General features: G+C 45.3%; 1 protein-coding gene across 3 annotated transcripts in view; it reads left to right on the plus strand.

Annotated features, from left to right (window-relative positions):
- CPZ (carboxypeptidase Z) overlaps positions 1-21,979 on the plus strand; it is a 52,645-nt gene that overhangs the window by 27,766 nt on the left and 2,900 nt on the right. For all 3 annotated transcript variants that reach the window (XR_007245685.1, XM_048510182.1, XM_048510183.1), the window contains 4 exons: positions 4,159-4,320; positions 4,644-4,802; positions 16,980-17,115; positions 20,076-20,215. Coding sequence is in view for 2 of the 3 variants with exons in the window: in XM_048510182.1 (XP_048366139.1) it covers positions 4,159-4,320; positions 4,644-4,802; positions 16,980-17,115; positions 20,076-20,215 (597 nt within the window). In the remaining variant the exon portion in view is untranslated. The remainder of the gene's footprint in view (positions 1-4,158; positions 4,321-4,643; positions 4,803-16,979; positions 17,116-20,075; positions 20,216-21,979) is intronic.

Here is a 21,979-nt window from a genome sequence, read left to right on the forward strand (position 1 = left end):
CTCACCCAAACACCCCATAGAGTTTTGGGTCATGTTGCCCCCAGTGTGATACTGTCACTGGATGTTTTGTGCTGGAAGTTTTGTCATCATGCAGAGATGACAATTGCTGTTGGGCCCATCGACCTCCTCCCAATAATCAGACTCAGGTTCACTGAAAGCTATTTATTGCATTAGATAATTGAGCAGATACACTCCAAAGGGCTCTTGCTGGATCTAACTTTCCCACACTAAGCAGCAGCCCCCACCCCCCACTATGCACTCCCTCCCCCCCCTCATGGTTTTCCCCAAAGCAAAAGTGTTCACAGGCTGTGCTGCTCCTCCAAGGTTGGTACCCCAAAAAGTGCCAGTTGCTGTCTGGCTAGAGAGGGAAGCCGTCACTTCAAGTCTACACTCAAACTCTAGCACAAGCAGGGACTCTTCGGTGCCACCGTCTCCCAGACTCCCCTGGTTGTGCCTGGCAAGGGATGGGGGGTCTTGACCATTGCACCTCCCCAATCTGGCCCATCAGTCCTGTCCCCGCCCCCGACCCCCGACCAGCTGAATGTCAAGTGGGCCATGGCCACAATCGCTTGGAAGTCTCTCGCCATAAGCAAGCCAGTAGAGATCATACTCAGGAAGATTCTCCAGGTCCCACAAAGAACTGATCTCAGCCACTTGTGCAGGAAGCATTCTTTTAATATACATTCTTGGAGAGTCCAAAACCTTCATATTTAGATACGCGCTGCCCCCTGTGGGATGGATGCTATTGAAACTATTTCTCATGTGTCCTTTTATTGTCATTTCTATATAAACATTCGAACTGATCTTATAAATCCTCTCAGTAAATAAAAGAGGATTATCAGACTCTCTTAAAGTATCTTTTCTTTTGAACAACTGCATCACTGAAATTACTGAAAATGTTGCAAAAGTTTTATATTGTGCCATGAAGTATACTCCAGTATAAGGTCTCGATATGATTTTTATAACTCTGCTTCTACACTATTTTATTATTTTCTCTTAACTCCGTAATATTTCATGTAATTTGATTTTAGTTGTGTTTTATCCCACTGATTTCTTATGTGCATGACATGCCAATGAAAGAGTGCCGTGCTGTGGTGTATGTACATCCTGGGCACTGGAGGCCCCAACAGCAGCCATTTTGACAGCAGCTTAGATTTTCATCCCTGACATCATCAGGAGTCAAAATGGCCTCTCATGATTGCCAAGACTGGCAACTGGTGGGAGGACTGGGAGTGGAGCAGCTAGGTCACAACTTTACTTCCAGGAAGTGTTACCAACCTCCAGGTGAGGTCTGGAAATCTCCTGGAATTACAGTTGATCTCCAAACAACAGGGATCAGGACCCCTAGAGAAAATGTCTACTTTGGAGGATGAACTCTATGGCATTATACCCTCCTGAGGTCCGTATCCCTGTCCTCCCCAGGAATTACACCTAAATCTCCATAAATTTGCCAACCCAGAGCTGGCAACCTTAGCCAGGGAAAACCTGGAAGTGGTGAAGGGCCGCTCTAGGAATTTTCAGAAAGTTTGTGGTGGAGCATAGAGTTTCAAGTGATTTTTTGAGCAACTCCACATTACTTCTGGGTTTTCCCTGGAAGTAATGTTTCATTGTAGCTGCAGATGCTATTGCTGGTTAAAAAAAATAAATCTCCCACTTCCGCTCAGAGCCAGTGAGACAGGGCTGCCTCCCTGCCTTCCCTCCAAATACTAACCCTTTTAAAATCTGTATCATTATTAGTAAGCTCTGCCACAAAAAGGGAAACTGGTGAGAGTCAAATTACAAGAAGGTGCTTGGAGGCTGTTTGAAACCACACTTGCTGAGACCCGTAGATAATACGCATTCCCCAGCCTGGGGAAAATGCTGCAAAATGGGAAAGGATGCCTGGTGTGGTTAACGACTCAGGTCAATACAGCTGTCAAAGGCAAAAAGTATTTCAAAAAGTGGAAGGTTTATTCTAGCAGTGAACAAAAGTCTGGCAAAAGAACTACATTAAACATTTGGGAGCTGGAGACCAGCTAGTTGGGCTTATGGATAACCGTGGAATAAAAGGATTGCTCAAAGAAAATGGGGAAAGAGCAGAGAAACTAAACGAATTCTTAGCTCAGTGGAAAGTGCGGGGCATGGACCTTGGACCCAGCCACAATTTTCACGAGGGGAGTCTGCAGAACTGAGTCAAATTGAGGAGATGAGAAATGGAGTTCTAGACCTATGGAGGAAAGTAAAAATCAGTAAGTCTTCCAGCAGGCACCCAAAGGCTCTAAGGCAGTGGTTCTCAACCTGTGGGTCGGGACCCCTTTGGAGGTCGAACGACCCTTTCACAGGGGTCGCCTAAGACTCTCTGCATCAGTGTTCTCCATCTGTAAAATGGATAAATGTTAGGGTTGGGGGTCACCACAATATGAGGAACTGTATTAAAGGGTCGCGGCATTAGGAAGGTTGAGAACCACGGCTCTAAGGGAACAGAAATGTTGATTTAGTGACAAGTATGTGTAAATTCTTGCTAAAATTACCCCCTGAAGGGCAACAAATGTTACACCAGTTTTTAAAAGGGGGTCAGATGGGAACTAGGAAGTTACCAGCCAATTAACATATGTAAATTATGTCTGTCATATGTAAATTAGTAGAAACTGATAAAATTATTAAACTCATAGAAGAACAAAACCTCTTGAAAGAAACTCAGCATGGCTTCTGCAAAGGAGAGTCCTGGCCCTCCAAACTTTTAGAGTTCGTTGAGGAAGTGAACAATTATATAAGACACTATATACTTAAATTTCCAAAAGGCTTTTGACCAGGTACCTCTCCAAATACTCCTGAGTAAGCTCAGCAGTCATGGAATAAGAAGACGAATCCTCTTATGGATTAGAAAGTGTTTAAGCAGTGGGGTCCCACAAGGATCAGGAAGGAAAAGGAGCCTTGGGGGTCAGGTGGGGGCTCATAGGAAATGTTGAAGCCTGGGGGAAAAGGCTGAATCCAGGCTAAGATTGTGGAAGGGACTGAAAACTAAACTGGAAATATTGTAATTCCTGTGTGTGGCTTCTTCGGGCTGCTCTGTGCAGTTCTGACCACCATATTTCAAAAAAGGCATTGCTGAGCTGACTGAAGTACATCAGAGAGCAACCAGGGAGCTGAGTCAGTTTTCCTGTGAGGAAAGCCTACAGAGGCTAGGAGTTTTCAGTTTAGAAAAAAGAGAACTGATTGGGGACATGATAGAGGTTTATACAATTATGTATAGAGAATGCGTAGAAGTCTCAGGCGCTCAATTAAGTTAATAAGCAGTAGATTCAAGATGGATAAAAAGAAGTATTTCTTTATACGGTGAGTGATTAAAATATGAACATCAAAGTCAAAGAATGTAGTGCTGGCCCCAAATCAGGCTTTAAAAAGGGATTGGACAAATTCATGGAAGGCAGGGACATCAGTGGCTACTAGCCATGGTGACTGAAGGGATCAGCAAACCTCTGAAAACCAGTGCCAGGAGAAGACCTTGGCCTCTATGCAGGGGCATACCGGACTAGGGACGCATGTCCCTAGGTGCACACCTTTCAGTCATGTGGAGGGGGGCCGGAGCAGAACCCCGCCACCACCAAACCCCGCCACAACCACGGTGCCCCATCCCCTCCTGACTTCCCAGACCCTGGGGAAAGCAGCAGCTGGCCTCCAGGAAAAGGTGCTGCCCCTTCTCCCTGCAGCTCCCTGCAGCTTTCCAAGCTCTGGTAAGACCAGAAGCCGGGCTGCAGGTAGCCTGGGGGTGGGGCTTGGGGTGGGAGTGCCATGCCCCAGAGCCCTGCCCCTGAGCACTGGGGGGTGGTGGTGCCCAGAAAAGGAGTTGTCTCCAGACACCATTTTCTCCCCATATGTCTCTGCCTCCATGCCCTATCGTTGGCCATCCATAGTAACTAATTCGTATCCTGGACTAGATGGACAGCTGACCTTATCTAGTAAAGCCCTTCTCACATCCTTATATTCTCATGCCATGTTTGTGATTATTCTGAATGTTCCTGCCACTATTTTAAGTACCTTGATTTTGCTGTTTACTTGGTTTTTAAAAACCTGCGCCTCAGTTTTGTTTGCTATTTATGTTGACTGGTTTTGCCTCTAAAAGTATGTATGCACATCTGCCAGAATGGTGGACCTTGTCATTTTGTTCCATGCTAATAGGGTGCTGGCTACAATGGCTGGATAAACGGGAGACAAACAGCTCAGAATCTTGACCTTAACAGGAATTTCCCAGATTTGACAGCTGAAGCCTACCGGCTGGCAAAAATCAGAGGGGCCCGGACAGACCACCTCCCCATCCCAGAGTCTTACTGGTGGGGTAAGGTACGAATGTATGAGCAATGTCATATACCAGCAATGTACTAGATTGTGGGAGCCAAAATGAGAAACTTATTTGAACATATTTACAAGATTAAATGTGAATCAATAGTAAATTCAATGGTACACTTTAGCAGCCGTTTCATTATTGCATGAAAGTTACTACAGTTATCGTGACAATTGTCATCACCCTGTTCTAAGGAGATAACTCGTAGCCTCCTCTAGTGATCAGATAGAGCAGCCATCACACTCTGTGTGGAGTTCATATATCTTGACGAGAGCATCTTAAATGTATCTTAATGTTTGTTGTTTTTTAAAATGTTCTGTAGGTAGCACCTGAGACCAAAGCTGTGATGAAGTGGTTGAAGTCTATCCCATTTGTCCTCTCTGCCAGTCTCCACGGGGGTGATTTAGTGGTTTCTTATCCATATGACTATTCAAGGCATCCTCTGGAAGAGAAAATGTTCTCTCCTACCCCTGATGAGAAGGTAATGCCAAACTGCACAGTAACTTGATAGTAAATGTGAAAGTAAACCTGAATGTTTTCTTAAATGTCTAACCAAAGAGAGATTTAGCAAGTCCAAGTATACTTGCCATATGCACTGTTTTAGAATGTGGCTCTTTGTGCTTGAGAAGAAAATGGTACGGCCTTCCTTGGTGTCTGCAGTTGCCCTGGTGAGCTGGAATCCTTGGCCGTTTCCCCACTCACCTTTTGAAGCGCACTACTCACAGCAAGTAACACGGGGTCCAGCTCACTCCCCACTACAGCAGCAGCAACAACACAGCTGCTCTGAATCTGCCACTCTCTTACCCCCTCAGCACACGTCATATCTGCTCCTAGATGGAACAGCGCTTTTTAGGAGAAAACCGCACAGAGCATTAGAGGCAGTGGGGAAGCAGGCTCGGAGGTTTGAGTTTTCCCTTCCTGGTAGTGATGTGGAGCCTTTTGCCCAATAAGGAAGCAGTGGACTGTGAGCAAGCGTGGAGCCTTTTTTTAATTTCGGGGAACAGAGATCCATGTGCATTTGACCCCACGTTGCAATGTAGGGTCATTCATACAGCAATGCAAGAGAGCACTCACTGAAAGCCTAGTATTTATCCCTATCTGCTATTAGAGTTTCTGTGGCTTAACTAACTGATGCAGCCTTCTGTCTGCTTGTGCTGCAGTGTGAAAGCTTGCTAGTTCTAGTCCCACCAGGGATAAGTAATTTTTTTAAAAAAATGTGTATGAAGGAATTGGGGCTGATTCTTGAACAGGACAAGGTTCTTCTGTTTGGGTTGAAAGCAGCGTGAAAGCAATTGGTCCCACTGTCATTCGGGTTTACTCAAAACACACCACCATGAATCCCCACAGTTTCTGTCCCCAGCACAGTTTAAATACCTTCCATTCACTGTTTTTTAAAAAATGTGGAGCTGGGATCCATGTCTAATAACGTGTGATTGATGCTTCTCACATTTTTAAATCTTTTCAGTTAGTCTCTGGAACCAGCAGAGAAGAGGAGCAGTGGAGAACAGCAGTGGGCCAGAAAGGGCTGAGAAGTGGGCCAGAAAGGGCTGAGGAGCTCTGATTTTTCTTTACAGAGGGCTTTTCTCAAAGCCACATCTTTTGAACAGTGTATTATAAACAGGGGGTTTCTCTTTTTTTTTCCTTGTCCTAGGGCTGCTGATTGGGAGAGGCTGCTGAAGGGGTGGGGCTTCTCACATTTGTAAATCTTTTCAGTTAGTGCTGAAGGGGTGGGGCTTCTCACATTTTTAAATCTTTTCAGTTAGTCTCTGGAACCAGTGGCGCGCGCAGGTGTTTTACTAAATAAGAACATATTTTAAGGGATAGTAGAAGGTATAGAAACCTTAACAGGGAGGCACTAATTAAAATCAATATTTGAATATCTAAACAAAATTAGATATGAAGGCAGGAAGCCAGCAGGGGGATGGGGGCTTTCCAGTGTTTTGCACTGAGTGTCACATGTATGACTATCTGCCACTGGGGCAGAAGTCATGGAGTGTGCCAGCTGCAATGAGCTCCTGGCACTCAAAGGAGCGTGTCGCGTTCTCTTGAAGCCAAGGTGGCAGACCTGAAGCCCGAAGCTAGGAGAGAGCCAGAGAGGGCAACAAAGCGAGGCTTTCAGGGACCCTAACAGCCCAGTCCCACTCCCAAGGTGACATCTCTTCAGATGTCATGGAGAATGAGTCTCTCTGGGTGTGAGAGTGCCAGTCTGAGGTGAGTGGAAGATGCTCCCTTAGATGGGACCCCTTCCTTAGCTGGTGGTCAGATATCCTCTAGCACTGAGAGATGCCCCTCGAGGAGGTGGGGGGCTCCTTGCTTAGTGGGTGATTCGATCATTAGGAATATAGAGAGTTGGGTTTGTGAGAGGCGTGATGACTGCATGGTGACTTGCCTGCTGGTGCGAAGGTTGCGGATGTGCACGCAGGCTAGATAGGCTGTTAGACAGTGCTGGGGTGGAGTCCTTGGTTATGCGTCCACATTAGTACCAATGACATTGGGAAATGTAACCCGGAGGTTCTGGAAGCTAAATTTAGGCTGCTAGGAAAAAGGTTAAAATCCAAGACCCCTTTGGTGGCGTTCTCGAGGAAATGCTACCTGTTCCATGCGCACTTGAGGCCCGAGCTAGGCAAGCGGAGAGATACAGGGTCTCCAATCGCGTGGATGAGAAAGGTGGTGTAAAGGCAGAAGAGGGTTTCAGCTTTGTCAGGAACTAGGGGAACCTTTTGGGATAAGGCAGGCCTGTACAAAGGGGCCAGACTTCATCTTAACCAAAGAGGAACCAGGCTGCTGGCTCTCTCAGCGTTAAAAAGGTGTAGCCAGGAGGCACCAGCTTTTAAGCTGATCCTTGGGGGAAAGCCGACAGGAGCTGGGGGTGACTTCAGTTTGGAACCACAGAGTTCATGGGGATGCAGATTACAGAGAGGGAGGGAGGTTTTCTAAAATCAACCACACGCCGCGAGGAGCATAGCAATGCTTGATAAGTGATAGTGTCTACAAAAGGCTAGAGGGCAAATCCACATAAATCCCAGGGCAGGGACAGAGACAGAGTATACAAGTGTCTCTATGCTAATAGTAGAAGCATTCGACCTAAAATGGGGGAGCTGGAGTACAGAGTTTTGAAGGAGGACTGTAAGGAATTCCAACGAGGCAGAAATAAAAGGCTTTTGGTTGAAAGACCATTTATTCAGACAACTTAGAAAGCTCACACACACGACATGACAGGAATGGGCCTTCCCGCCCAGACCACAGGTTATAACCCCCCGTTCCATCCCCCTCCCGGAGTCTCCAGTCCCATTCTCATGGGAACGGAATTCTCATCTCGCTCTAAGAGATAAGCCCTCCAACAGTGTGGTTGCTGTAGATTCTGGCCCGTCGCCCATGCCAGGAAACTCAGTCAAGGCCAAACAGCTGCGAAGAGATTCAGCACCACTAGGATCTTTACAAGGACACTGATATAGTGGGCATCACAGAGACATGGTGGAATGAGGAGAACCAGTGGGATGCTGTTATCCCAGGTTACAGGCTCTACAGGAAGGATAGGACAGGGCGTATAGTAAGTGGGGTGGCCCTCATGATCAAAAGAGAGCATAGTGTCACATATAAAATAGACAAATGCAGGGGGAGCTGATTCCCTCTACAGAAGCTAAGTAATTGTGGATATCAATACCAGGGGTGAAGCATAGTTTAACAGTAGGAATATATTATCGCCCCCCCGACCAAAAGTGCACAAGAGGATTCTGAGATGGAAAAAGAAATTAGAGAGGCCAACAAAAGCAAAAATGTCATGGTAATGCATGATTTTAACTTATCCCCACATAAACTGGAAAAATGCAATGTTCAGGTCATAGTAAAGGAGAGAATATTCCTGGACATGCTAAATGACTGTGGCTTAGAGCAGATGGTTGCAGAACCAACCAGGGGAGAGGTGATCCCAGATCCACCCCATGTGAATCTGCGGACCTGGTGCGGGAAGTCAGTGCGTTGTTGAGCCGACAGGGGAACAGCCACCACAATGCTGTCAGATTCTGCGTCTCTGCATGCTGCAATTGCGACAACTACTAATGTAGTTTTACATTCCGCCTTCAGAAAGGGAAATTTCTCAAAGATGAGGGGGATAGTGCGCAGGAAGCTGAAAAGGGAAAAATCCTCAAGAGAGTCAAAAATGTCCAAGATGCTTCTTGGAGGTTATTTTAAAAAACACAGTAATAAAAGCCCCAGCTGGAATGTGTTCCGTAGGGTACAGGGAAAGGCAGCGCCCAGTCCAAAAGAAAGCCACCATGGCTAATAATAAGGAGGTTGGAGGAAATTATTAGGAAAAAAAAGACGTCTTTTAGAAAATGGCAGTTCAACTTAACTGATGAAGAATACCAGAGAGAACAATAAAATGGTGGGCAAAAGAGAAGCAAGCTAGCTGCAAGGGAGGTAAAAGGATTATGAGGAACGCATGGCTGCTAACATCAAGACTAATAGCAACAAACAGTTCTTCAAGTACATCAAAGCGCAGGAAGCTAGCTAGGGAAGCTGTAGGCCCGCTAGATGATGAAGGAACAAAAGGTGTGCTAAAAAAGATGACAGGGAGATTGCAGAGAAGCTGAATGAATTCTTTGCATCTGTCTTCACCCAAGATTTTAGGTGGAGAGGAATAATTCCTGCACCTGAACCAAGCTTCTTAGGAGGTGAATCCGAGGAACTAGCAAAGATAGTGGTAGACAAGGAAGAAGTTCTGGCAGCCATTGATAAACTAAATGCTACCAAATCCCCTGGCCCAGATTGCATTCATCCAAGAAAGTTCTTTAAAGAGCTCAAGCATGAAATTGCCGATGTTCTCACACATTAATATGCAACTTATCCCTGAAATCAGGCTCCATCCCTGAAGACTGGAAGATGGCCAATGTCACACCAATCTTTAAGAAAGGGTCTAGGGGGGACCCAGGAAATTACAGGCCAGTCAGTTTGACATCTGTTCCTGGTAAAATTCAGTAGGAATCTATCATTAAAAGATAAAATTATTAAACATGTAGAAAAGCAAGACCTGCTGAGGAAGAGTCAGCATTGGCTTTTGTAGAGGCAAAGTCCCTGTCTTTACAAAACTTACTTCAGAGTTCTTTGAGGGTGTAAAACAGACATGTGGATAAGGGGAACCAGTGGACATTGCTCTACTTGATTTCCAAAAGTTGCTTTTGACAAAGTTCCTTCACTCAGAGACTGTTGAGAAAACTGAGCAATGAAGGAATAAGAGGGGAAGTCCTCCTATGGATTAAAAACTGGTTGAGGAACAGGAAACAAAGGGTGGGTATAAATGGGAAGTTCCTCACAATGGAGAGATGTAGGGAGTGGTGTCCCCCAAGGATCTGTTTTGGGACCAAGTGCTCTTTAACTTATTCATAAATGACCTGGAAGTAGGGTGGGTAGTGTGTTGGCTAAGTTTCTGGCAGATGATACCAAATTCATGTAGGTGGTGGTAAGAACCAGAAAGGGATTATGCTAAGAGCTCCAAGTGGGACCTTTGATAAATTCAGGGTGAGTGGGCTTAAGAAATGGCAAATGCAGTTCAATGTAGCTAAAATGTAAAGTGATGCAATATTAGGGCAAAAAAATCCAAACTTCACATACATCGCTTACAGGGGTCAGTGCTTAATCAGTCACAGACCAGGAAAGGATTTGGGCATCTTAGCTGATAGTTCCATGGGAATCGTCAACTCAATGCAATGGCAGCTGTGGAAAAAAAAAGGCAAACTCCCATGCTGGGGATCATTAGGAAAAGGAGTTGATAATAAAACTTCGCAAGGGATTGTCATGCCCTTATATAAAGCAGTGGTGCGACCGCGACTTTGAGTAACTGTGTTCAGTTCTGGTCGCCACATTCTCAAAAAAGGGATATCAAGAGATAGAAAAAAGTGGCAGAGAAGGGCAACGAGGATGATTGAAGCTTATTGGAGCACCTTCCTTAATGAGGAGAGGCTGCAGCGTTTTGGGACTCCTTTAGTTTGGAGAGTGAGACGCCTCAGAGGGGATATGATTGAAGTCTATAAAAATTATGCATGGGTAAGTAGAAAATGCTGACAGGAGAGAAATTTTTTTCTCTTCTCACAATACTCAGGAACCAGGGGCATTCATTGAAAATGCTGGGGAGAATTAGGATCTTCGATAAAAGGAAACACTTCTTCACGCCAACGTGTGATTGGTGTTTGGAATATGCTGCCACAGGAGGTGGTGATGGCCACTAACCTGGATAGCTTTAAAAGGGCTTGACAGATTTAATGGAGGAGAAGTCAATCTATGGCTACCAATCTTGATCCTCCTTGATCTGAGATTGCAAATGCCTTAGCAGACCAGGTGCTCAGGAGCAGCAGCAGCAGAAGGCCATTGCTTTCACATCCTGCATGTGAGCTCCCAAAGGCACCTGGTGGGCCACTGCGAGTAGCAGAATACTGGACTAGATGGACTCTGGTCTGATCCAGCAGGCTAGTTCTTATGTTCTTATGTTTGGAATATGCTGCCACAGGAGGTGGTGATGTCCACTAACCTGGATAGCTTTAAAGGGGGCATGCACAGATTTATGGAGGAGAAGTCAATCTATGGCTACCAATCTTGATCCTTCTTGATCTGAGGTTGCAAATGCCTTAACAGACCAGGTGCTCGGGAGCAGCAGCAGCCGCAGAAGGCCATTGCTTTCACATCCTGCCTGTGAGCTCCCAAAGGCACCTGGTGGGCCACTGCGAGTAGCAGAGTGCTGGACTAGATGGACTCTGGTCTGATCCAGCAGGCTCTTTTGTATGTTCTTATGTTCTTATTCGAAGCAACGTCTGGCTGGTTACATAGCTTGCATTTACTTAACCTTGTGTTTACTTGAAACCCTTAAAGAACCCCTTCAGCCATTATTGGAGCTGTAGCTCAAATGGTTAAGCATTTCACTAGTGTGTGAAAGGTTGGTGGTTCTTGCCCAGGGAAGAGTATTATTTTGGTGTGTGTTTATAATGTTTTTCATTGACTGGCACAACCGAAGCAACCTGGGCCAGCACCCATTCCCCCCCCAAGAACAAAGCCCCAAGTTTTTTGCTGCCATAGGGTTAGGGTTATGAATTGTGAATGAAGAGGCAGCAGTGAATGAATTTGTGAATGAAGAGGCAGCAGAATGAATTACTGAGGCAGCATTAAACAGGACAGGACGTGGAAACAGGGCTTCGTTTTAAAACAGAGCTTTATGCTCCCATTTCACTGTGTTAGTTCTGCCTTGACATGCCTTTTTCCCCACTTCATCTAGAAGGGGAGCTGTGGCTCAATTGGTTAAGTGTTTGTGCTGGTGTGTAAGAGCTTGCCTGTTTGAGCCCACCCAGGGATGATTTTTTTTTTAAATTTCATAGAACTAAGCAGCTGATGGCATGAAGAAGAACGTCTTTCCAGTGCTATGTATTTTCACCCCAGCAGGAAGTGCTAGTAATGGGAGAGTGTTTCATGTGAATGCTTCAGGTGGGATAGATATGAAAACACAAAGGCTTGCCCTTAATTGCCTGTTTCCCCGTTTCTGGGTATGGTTGTGCGCATGCTCACATAGACGTGGATATGACAAGGAAAAAGTTTTTAAAAGTCCCACCCATCAACAGCAGCAGCCAATCAGGATAGCCCCTGAGCTCAAAAGGCGTTCCACAGCTTCAGAGTGGGGAATCCTGGTGGCTGCTGCCTGAGGATCGTTTGAGGGGCAGAAGCTGCGGTGGGGAGTACGACCTCGCACTCAAAAACAGCGATTCAAACGAGACCGATTTGCCTCCACTTTTTTTTTTAAGTGCGGAATCGACGCTTGTCAGCAGAAATAGCAAAAACAAGACCTGTTCTGAATGAAATGAAAAGATGTCAGAAGGGGGCAGTGATGCTGCATCTGTCAAAAGCCACACTTCCAGTTGCTCCCTTTGGGGGCTGCAGCTCTAAGCTTCTTTCCTTGGAAATCGGTGGGATTTAATTCTGGGCAAGCCTGCCCAGAATTAGTCTCTGATTGTTTTCCTTTTCTTGTACGTTTGGTTGTCTTTAAATCATGAATTTGAAGAGAAAGAGATTTTTCATACATCTTCATCGTCTTAGAACGTTCTTTCCCTTTTTTAAGGACTTCCCCCTTCCTGAACATGAACTTATAAGTTTCCAAAGTTAGGACAGCAAATGGGCATGACGCTGCCTGCAAAAAGAAGACCTGGTCTTTTACAAGGATTTGCCTTTACACAGATTCTGCATTTAAAGCATGATTTGAGGTCTGGATTTCAGGGTGGCTATTTAAATCCTCACATTTATTTATTACAAGATATCAAAATAGTTGTGAACTGTTTAAAAGAAAGGAACTGAACGAAACCCACAACCAGAAAATACAAGAGGACTGTTGTTATTTTTTAGCGATCCAGATCCAAAGCCGCATCCAAAGTCTCGTGGTGACTCTGAACTTGATCTGAAAGTGAATCTTAAAACACAAACATTTCCAAGGAGAAAACTTTCCTCCTAAAACAGAATAATTGCCTGTTGCTCTTTTCCTCTTTGGGTGGCAGGTTCATGGTACGGAAGCCGCACTATCTGGTCAATCCAAAGTAAGCAAAGTAACTTCAGTGAAACTCAAGTTGAGGCATGAAGTTGGTGAGCTTCTGTGCCAGAAAATTTTTAAGAAGCACTGAATGTTGCTTGTTTGATTTCTATTGGAGAGAAAAGTCTCCTATTACAGTGTTTAGAGGGGAAATACTAGGCCCAGTCACCCGTGGAGGTCCCATACAAAGTAGTTGGTCAAGTTGCTCCCAATACTGTCAAGTTGCTTCCAATTTATGGTGACCCTATGTATCTCCACATCGTCTTATCATTAACAGTCTTTCTCAGGTCTTGAAGGCTGAAGGCTGTGGCTTCCTTTATTGAGTCACTCCATCTCATGTTGGGTCTTGATCTTCTTGGGCTACCTTCTCATTTTTTTTCTGAGAGTTTTGTCCTAAGTGCAGTAGTCTCAGCTAAGTCATTTTAGCTTTAAGAGAGTTTGGGCTCGTTTTGATGAAGACCCATTTCCTGGTTCTTTTGGCAGTCTGTGGTATCTGTAAAACTCTTCTCCAACACCACATTTTACATTAATAATTCCTGTTAACTTTCTTCATTGTACAACTTTCGCACAACGGTCAATACCATAGTATGAATTATTTGATCTTGGTGACCAGCAACACTTCCCTTCTCTTAAGGATCTTTCCTCGTTCCTTCCAAGTCTCAGTCTTCTTCTCCTTGGTTGGTGACGGAGGCAAGGAATAGAAAACGTGTAACAGTTTCAGCATCTTCATTGCCATTCTTAAAGTGGTTAATAAAATAAAACTAACCTTTCCTTCCTACCCACTTCTGTTCACAAAATGATGCCAGTTCCCCCGTCTGTCCTTCTAACCAAACTGCTTTTTAAAGTTAGTTGCTGAACTGTAACTGCACCCTGTTTTCCCTCCACTTTTTCACAGTCTCATTTTTATCATCATTATATGCTTCATTCAGAGACTGGGAAAAGGTTGCTGAGCTCCCTGCTTGCTGAAGTGAAGCACTGATAGGCTACAATGGGAACTATTTGTCCAGGATCAGATTGGACTCTCGGTGCCCTTTGACTGCCACTGCAGCTTCTTGGCCCATAGCACAGATGCAACTGCAGAGAACGCCTCATTCAGCCACCCCCCTCCTCTCCCAGGCAGCATTGGATGGGGTTCAAGCGCACGCTTTTAGAGTTCTCTCCAGGCTGCTTTAAAATCATTCTTTATGCAGGCGATCATTTATAGTTGATTTTGGCATCTTAATCTTTGATTCGTGTATTAATGAATGTGTGATTAATAATTTTGATGATTTGTCTGGCTATTTGATTCACTGGACATAATCTGAGACATAATCTGAGATATTGGGAGACAATATATCATGATGTGTATTTGTTAATGGGCATTTTCAGTGGTGCCCAGATGTTATTACTTATATAGGAATATTGATTTCTAAAGATATCATGCACATAATTGATTATGCTAACTTTTAACAAGCTGATTACTGGTGTATCATTTAGTGAAGTTGGATTTGGTTTTCCTTATCTTAGTTTATATCATCATGCACAATGGTTAACTTTTACCGACTGTTGGGTTAGGTCCTCTCAGTTGAACGGTCCTTCTCGGGCTATTTTGGAGGCTTCTTGTCTGGCGCTCCTCTTTAATTCGAACATATTAGGGGCTATGCATGCTAAGGCAGATCCTGTTCCTCCTGAAATTTCTGCAATTAGACAATTACGGCACTTAATGTCAGGGCAATATCAATTTGACTCATTTTCACGTGCTGAATTAGCATTATGGGCCGATCCACATCTAAAAACTGGACAGAAAACTTTTATATGGAAGTTGAGGGGATTTTTTACTTTGGGTTGGTTGCTTGGCTGTGTCAGCCTTTGTGGAATGGCTGCGTTTACAACGGCAACATCTGTTGGTATCTAAATATGACCCCGTGGCAATAAATGTTTCAGAGTCCCCTTTGCTCCCAAGAACACTAATTGAATCAATGTAGAAAACAAAACCTACAACAATTTCTCATAAATATTTGATATTGATAATCAATCAATTGCTCTTTGTTAGTCATAGACTAGCACAAACCAGTATAAGATAAATAAAATATAACAAAAAGAATAACATGTTTTAAAACTGTAAATATATATTTAAAACAATCTACTGATAAAAAGAACTTGGGAATACAAGAAAGTATGGATTAATAATTATATATTGAAAGTCTCAGGAATGGAGTAAGGAGCTAGATTGCCCAGTTCTGCCAAAGTAAGGAGATATTGCCCTAAACTTTATACCTGCGGTTTCTGTGGATCTCAAACTGATTCGTTGGTTAAATTTGGATCTCAAACTGCGATTCATTGATTATTTTTAGGCTATATTGGATACTACAGCATGTTTTATGTAAAGGACTAATTGAGGCGTTCAATTGTTGGGATTGTAATTTACAGAATGCGTTTATTTATTATGTGATTTTTATATTGCCCTTCCCTTTTTGGGAGGCACTAATTAATCATATCAATTTTGCAGCCTGCTTTAGCTGCTCTCCTGAGCGGTGCTGAGAGGCAACCTGCCCCTTTTTGCAGTTACAGCCTGTCTGGTCCTGGCACAGAGTCTTTTTGACTGCCTGGTCATAAGTGTTCAGGGCCGCTCTCTCCATCTCATAATCTCTGTGGCACATCTGCTCCTTCATGGCTCTGTGGCCTTGGCTGTTTTCTCTGAAGTAGACATTTCGCCACCAGAATATTTTAGCCAGGCACAGGCAAAGTTTTTCAAATGTGGTCAGTAGAATGTCTGTTGTTGAGTGTTACTGACATTAATGTCCCTCCCTTATATAAGACATTTTAGTTTGTTCTTAGAGACAAAAAGTACCCTGGAATGAGCATTCTTTCACTTTGCTGGCCAGCACTGAGCTAGGAAGAACTGAGCGTTGGAACTTTGGGAAAGGGCAGGAAAGGTCACAAGTCAGAAGCTTTGCCCATTGGAATTTGTGGTTCAGCTAAAACAATTTGACTCTCTGAGGTAGCTTGGACATTCATTGGAGTTGTGATTGATGCCAAGTTACTCGTCATGTACACATGTAACCAAAGCCAATTAGGAGCTGCTTCTGGACAGCTGGGTCAGCAGCTTCCTTGATAAGGACCAGAAGGGCAGACCCATTGCCAGGACCAGGAGAGGCCGGAAGGGCAGAGGAGCTACACCTAATCTTTCTCAGAAAGGGAAAGGGAGAAATAGATGAAGAGCAGCTCTGTTTTCTCCTCTTGCTGTTTGTTACTCCCTTGAAACACCATCTCGCCCTCCTTTTTTCCTCCCATTTTTGAGTTCTGGCCAGCCAGGCAATGGTGGTCCTTGTGTTTACCACAAAATGGGGCGGGGGGCGGGGTGGATGGTAACCTAATGCTTTATGTGGCCCTGGCAGCCATTGATCTGATTTGGCCAACAACAATTTCTGGGGAATTTTCAGATCTGTGGTGGTCCTGGCATTCATGTTCTGGCCAAGGGTAGGTGGGCCTTTCACAAGTTAATGACTCGTGTAATTTATTGTCTTTATGCGCTGTGTGTAACTCAGAATAATTTCCCTAAGAGGGAAAAGGAGATATAAAATGAAGAGGACAACAAGCAAACACAAATAAAAAAACTTAATTAAATTCATGGACTATTGGAAATAATAGCTAGACAAAACAGAAAAAAAAATTGATGACAAGTGGTTCTGAAATTTAAGGACTGTTAAGATCCAGTAGAGAAAAGTGAGACTTTTTAAAATCAGTAATGATGCTAAAGATTTAATTTTGTTCTGATGTTAATGACCAAGGGCTGAATGTTTAGGGTTTCAGAGTTAATATTTGGTGCGGAGGAAACTGTAAGTCTCTATGAAGTAAGTACTTTATAACTAGGTCAATTTTTGTTTTTATGTACGCTGTGGATTTTGACTTGAAAATGCAAATGCAAATGGTTACTGCAAAAAAGAATCCATGAAGGATCCAGAGGGTCATGCAAAGTGCACCTCAGAGGACAGGAGGCCAGGCTGTGAGCCAGCTGGGGGGCCCAGGAAGTTCTCAGGGATGCCAAGAGTGGCACCCGCAAAATGCAAGATATGTTGCTTAGTATATATGAATGAAAGCAATTCACCCTGTTCTTTGTAGATGTTTAAGCTGCTGTCCAAAGCCTATGCAGACGCACACCCTGTCATCTCAGACAAGTCAGAAATCCGTTGTGGTGGAAATTTTGTGAAACGAGGAGGCATCATTAATGGTGCTGAGTGGTACAGCTTTCCTGGAGGTAATCTTTTTAGCCATTCTGAATCTGCTACGTAGGCTGCAGGGTCTGATCTGAGGCCACATAGGAGGAAAAAGGCCAAAGACGGGTGCTGTTTGCATAAGAGAGAATGGCAGGAGGAGCCCTTTCAAAAGCCGGCGGAGAACACAGTCTAAGCAAAAAGAAAAGAGAGTTGCTTCGGTGGAAAGGGCGAATGCCCGCCAGCACAGGTTGCGGTCAGGGTAGCAACAGTGGGCACATCACACACATTCCCTTGAGGACAGTTGTGCCAAACTGAAAACAAACAAAAACCAGGCCTTTAAACTGTGATATGGAATATTTAATTCAAAGGATGGGAGTTTGTTTTTAAATAATAATTGCTGATAAAAAATACCCTCCCCCCCACATATATACAGTATTAGCATGACAAGGTGCTTAAATGAAACCTGGGTGTTATAAAGCAGAGGTGGTCCAGCCCATGGAAACTGAGTGGGGCCTCTGCCCCTGCCCCGCCTGGAAATGCTGACACAAAATGAACAAGGCCTGTCAAGATGGGAGATCTGCACTCAGCAATGTATTTCTCACTGTGGATCCCTTGCTGGACGCAGACCAGCTGCAATCACCCATCTACATCACAGGACTCATCTGGGCTTGACTAATGTGATGGATCCCTCTGGAAATGTGTCTGAAGAAGTGCATCCCAGCTTGGGACACTAATTGCACACGTCTTCATTGTGTGTGACTGAAAGTGGGCCACATCATTTCCTCCAGAACATCAGCATTCCTGTTCTGATTGTTTTATTTCACTGGATTCGTTTTTTGTTTTGTTTTCCCCCCCTAAACAAATAAGATTGAAATGTGTGTGTGTATTATGTGCTGTCAAGTAGCTCCTGACTTAATGGCAACCCTATGAATTGATGACCTCCCAAATGTCCTGTTTTTAACAACCTTACTCAAGAGATGATGTCAGGGTACATGCAACACTCTGCCCCCTCCCCCTATGTCCTCACCTGCCTATGACTGTCCACGGACAGGTGGGACCTGAAGATCTCTCAGAATTACAGCTGATTGCCAGATGATAGGCATCAACATACCCCGAAAAAAATGACTGCCTTGGAGAGTGAACTGTCTGGCACAATACCCTACTGAGGCTCACCCCCTCCCTCAAACCCTCTTCTTTCCAGGTTCTACCCCTCCCCCAAATCTCCAGGAATTTTCCAACCCAGAGCTGGCAACCCTGTGCCCGACAAAGTATGGGTGGAAACGCTGGCTTCTGATTGGGGTGGAACTGGAAGCATTTCTGGGCCTAGTGGAAATGGCTTAGAGGTTGATTAAATTTTTGAGAAGAGTATAATATGACTTGGGCTATTCCTGGCCGTGCTGTACTGACCTCCCCTGTCCAGAAGTTTCTGTTGTGCTGAGGAGGTAGCAACGTGGTCTTGGAGGCCCTGGAGCAGATGTAAGGAGGCCTACTGGGAAAGCCAGCCCCTACCCCTTTTCTTTTGCTACAAGGCAAAGATCACACCTAAGGAGCAATGATATTGCTACTCATTTGGCACTATGGAAGCCTTGAGTGGACGGGAGAATTGATTTCAGATGCCCCAATCTAGTTCCGAGTTTTGGCAGAGCAAAATGGATTCGCTGAACTGCCCATCAAAAACTGAATCCACCTGTCCCTACTGAACCTACCCTTTTCATTCTACATGGGTGAATATAGAAGCAATCCTGAACAACAAAATGCTAAGAACTTGAACGTCCCGACAATGAACCCTCCACCAATGGGAGAGCAGGACTTACAAGTCCTGCTCTCCTTGGCTGGCCAAAAGGCCGTAATAAATATCTATCTAAGTCCTGCTCTCCCATTGGTGCAGGGTTTGCCGTCGGGACATTCAAGTTCTTCCTGGCCTGCTGAGCCCACTCCCAAAAGCCATTCTGTGCTCCAACACAACCCCACTTCACCTCCTGCCCCCACAAGCAACCCCCACCTTCTCCTCCTGCCCCCCCAAACAGTGCCGGGATGCAAAAGCCTGGCAACCCACCTGCCTTCCCCTCCTGCCCTCCCAAAGCAGCGCCAGGCCACAGGCGGCCCTACAACTCCCCATGGCTTCTTTCCTTCCTTCCACTCCCAATCCATCTACATCCCTCTCCCACCCTCTAAGCTCCCACAGCCTTCCTCTAGCCTCGCCTCCCCCACCTCAAAACTCACTCTCCCCCACCCCTAACCACAGCTGTCAACCCTCCCAAACCCAAGCCGCACATTTCCTCTTCTCCCCACCCCAATATTCACCTTCAACCCCACCCCCACTCCTACCCACACCTTCCAACCTTCCCCCCACTCCAAGCCTCCCCTTTCAACTCTCCCACCACCCAAACCTCATTTTGCCACCCTCCCCTCCCCTCAATTCAAACCCTCCCTCTCTCTCATATTCACTTTCCAACTTCCCCCAAATCCTAGCCACTCTTTCCAGCCCTCCCCCCACCCCAAGCCTCCCCTTTCAACCCTCCTGCCGCCCCCAGCCACTCCGTCCCATCCTCCTCCACTCCAACTCTCACCTTGCCATCCTCCCCCACCCTGAGCCACTCCCCTCCCCCTCCCCCTATCCTCACGTACCAAACCACACCTATCCTACCCCCCGAGCCACAGAACCAGACCCAGGGGTAGTGAGTATGGCCAGGCTGTGTGTGGAAGCAAGGGTGGGGCCATCTGCAGTCTCCCACTTAGAAGCCTCCACTGCGGGGGAGATGCTTCCTCTCCCACCCTTTGCTCGGGCCCACTGCATCTCCCCCGCCAGGGGCTTTGCTGCTAGTATAAATTACAACAGTGTTCTATTTAAAAATGCTCATCTACTGTTTTCTGTTCCATGTTCACAAGTCCACAGACAAAGGCATGTTTATGGTTATGTAAAAATGTTTCTGATCAGTACTGTCAGAATTAGCATTGTGCCATATCTCGCTAATGACTTCCCCACAATTCTTCTTTCTAGGAATGGCAGATTTTAACTACCTTCACACAAATTGTTTTGAAATTACAGTAGAGCTTGGATGTGAGAAGTTTCCTATGGAAGATGAACTCTATTCTCTCTGGCATCAGAACAGAGAAGCCCTGGTCACGTTCATGGAAATGGTACTGTGCTTTTCTCAAGCTCTTCTCCTCCTTCTCACACAGGGGCTGGTCTTGGGCAGCTTTTGCACCAAGGGCACCGCTTGCCTTTCTCCTAGGCTGCAATTGGCAGATATTTCAGGGCCACAAGATGCTGTGAGATCCCTTCCCTCTCCTGGATGGCCTCCCCCCACCCGGGGAAGTGTGCATTTCAGTTGAGCAAACAGCATAATGGGGAAGACTTACCCCTGCTCCTCCCAGTGGTCTGGATCCAAGTGTTCCTGTGCTGCAAAGTGGGATTTTTAAAACCTCCCAGCGTCTCCTCTCATTTAGCCTTCTCTTGTGGCATCCTCCTGAACATGAGATGACAGTGAAGAACTTGGAAAAACAATGTTAAAATTCCTGCTGTCGAATTGGCTATTTGTGTTACTTTTCATCCCCAATCAAGGCTGTTCGCTCTCATTGGCTTCAGAGAGCCCTTCCTAGGCCCAGACGATGCCTGGTACAGCCAGTAGTAGAGTTTGGGGTGCTGCGGCTGAAGAATATCTCAAATATTCCTGTGCAGTTTGGCAAATCTGGTGCTTTGCAGGAGTCTCAGAATGCCTGAAAATGTTGCGCCCTCTGGACTCCAAGCACCAAAGTTACCAGCCCAAGGAAACTGGCCAATGCTTCCACTGAGCTCAAACGGGAACGAGAAGGAACAGCAAAGTTTAAAATAAATGAACTCAAATTAATATAATGTAATGAATGTAATCAAAATGAATGAAAAATTAAACAAACTCTTTAAAATGATAACTGTGGGATTGGAGAGGGAAAAGGCCCGCCCCCAATGTTTGCTATGAATCTAAGGGCAGGGGCAGGACTCGCAGAATTAGTTGCCTGCAAGATTGTTTCCTCCCTCAGTTCTCTTCTAGGCAGTGGCCTGAAACATTCCGGTCCCTTAAATGAGAATCTGCCACCCTGTTCCACATGCAGAGCGCAGGGCTGTAGTGCAGATTACTGAGATCAGATCTGTGCTCATCCAGAGCACTTAAAGTCCCTTAACTCAGCAATCCCTGCAATCAGAATATGATTGCGGATAGGGGCTGAGGCCCTCAGAAGAGGGTGGGGAAGGCTTGGGCCAAGGGACTGATGCTCAGACTTGGGGCTTCTTGGGTCCTGGCTGTTTTAGCCTCTACTGAGATCAAGATTCCCCTTCCACATCCATTCATTGGGCTCATGCTTCTGGGTTGCCAGGACCTCTTGAGGGATACTGTCTGTCTGTCTGTCTGTCTGTCGGTCGGTCGGTCTGTCGGTCGGTCTGTCGGTCGGTCGGTCGGTCGGTCGGTCGGTCTGTGGGTGGGTGAGGAGGATGGCCATCTATGCAGGGCCAACCAGTCAATATTCTTCTATCCAATTATGGTAGGCAGGCAGGTTAACTGTATTCAGGCCAAAGGCCATAACAATATAACAAAAAACAACTGCCCAAGCAATAATAAATACAACAATGAAAGAAAACACAACAAGGTTCAAAACAGTTTTATAGGATTTTATAATACAGCACAGTACAGAATAACAGTATTGACTTCTTGGTATGTGTCTGGGTAGTTGAAATCACTCACATTTTGAACATGCAATGAACTGTTGCAAACTAGAGAAAAATTAAAATGGAGATTTTTGCTTCAGATTTGCACCAGATCTTTTTTCAGCTTTGTTTCGCTTTCATGTTCTTCATGAAAAGCAACCCAGATATTGCCCCATGTGAGGGGCTGCCTGATGGTTCTGCTGAAATCCTTTCTCCCTTTTGGG

The sequence above is a fragment of the Sphaerodactylus townsendi genome, linkage group LG10 (genome assembly GCF_021028975.2).
Source record: "Sphaerodactylus townsendi isolate TG3544 linkage group LG10, MPM_Stown_v2.3, whole genome shotgun sequence".
NCBI classification, from domain to species: Eukaryota; Metazoa; Chordata; class Lepidosauria; order Squamata; family Sphaerodactylidae; genus Sphaerodactylus; species Sphaerodactylus townsendi.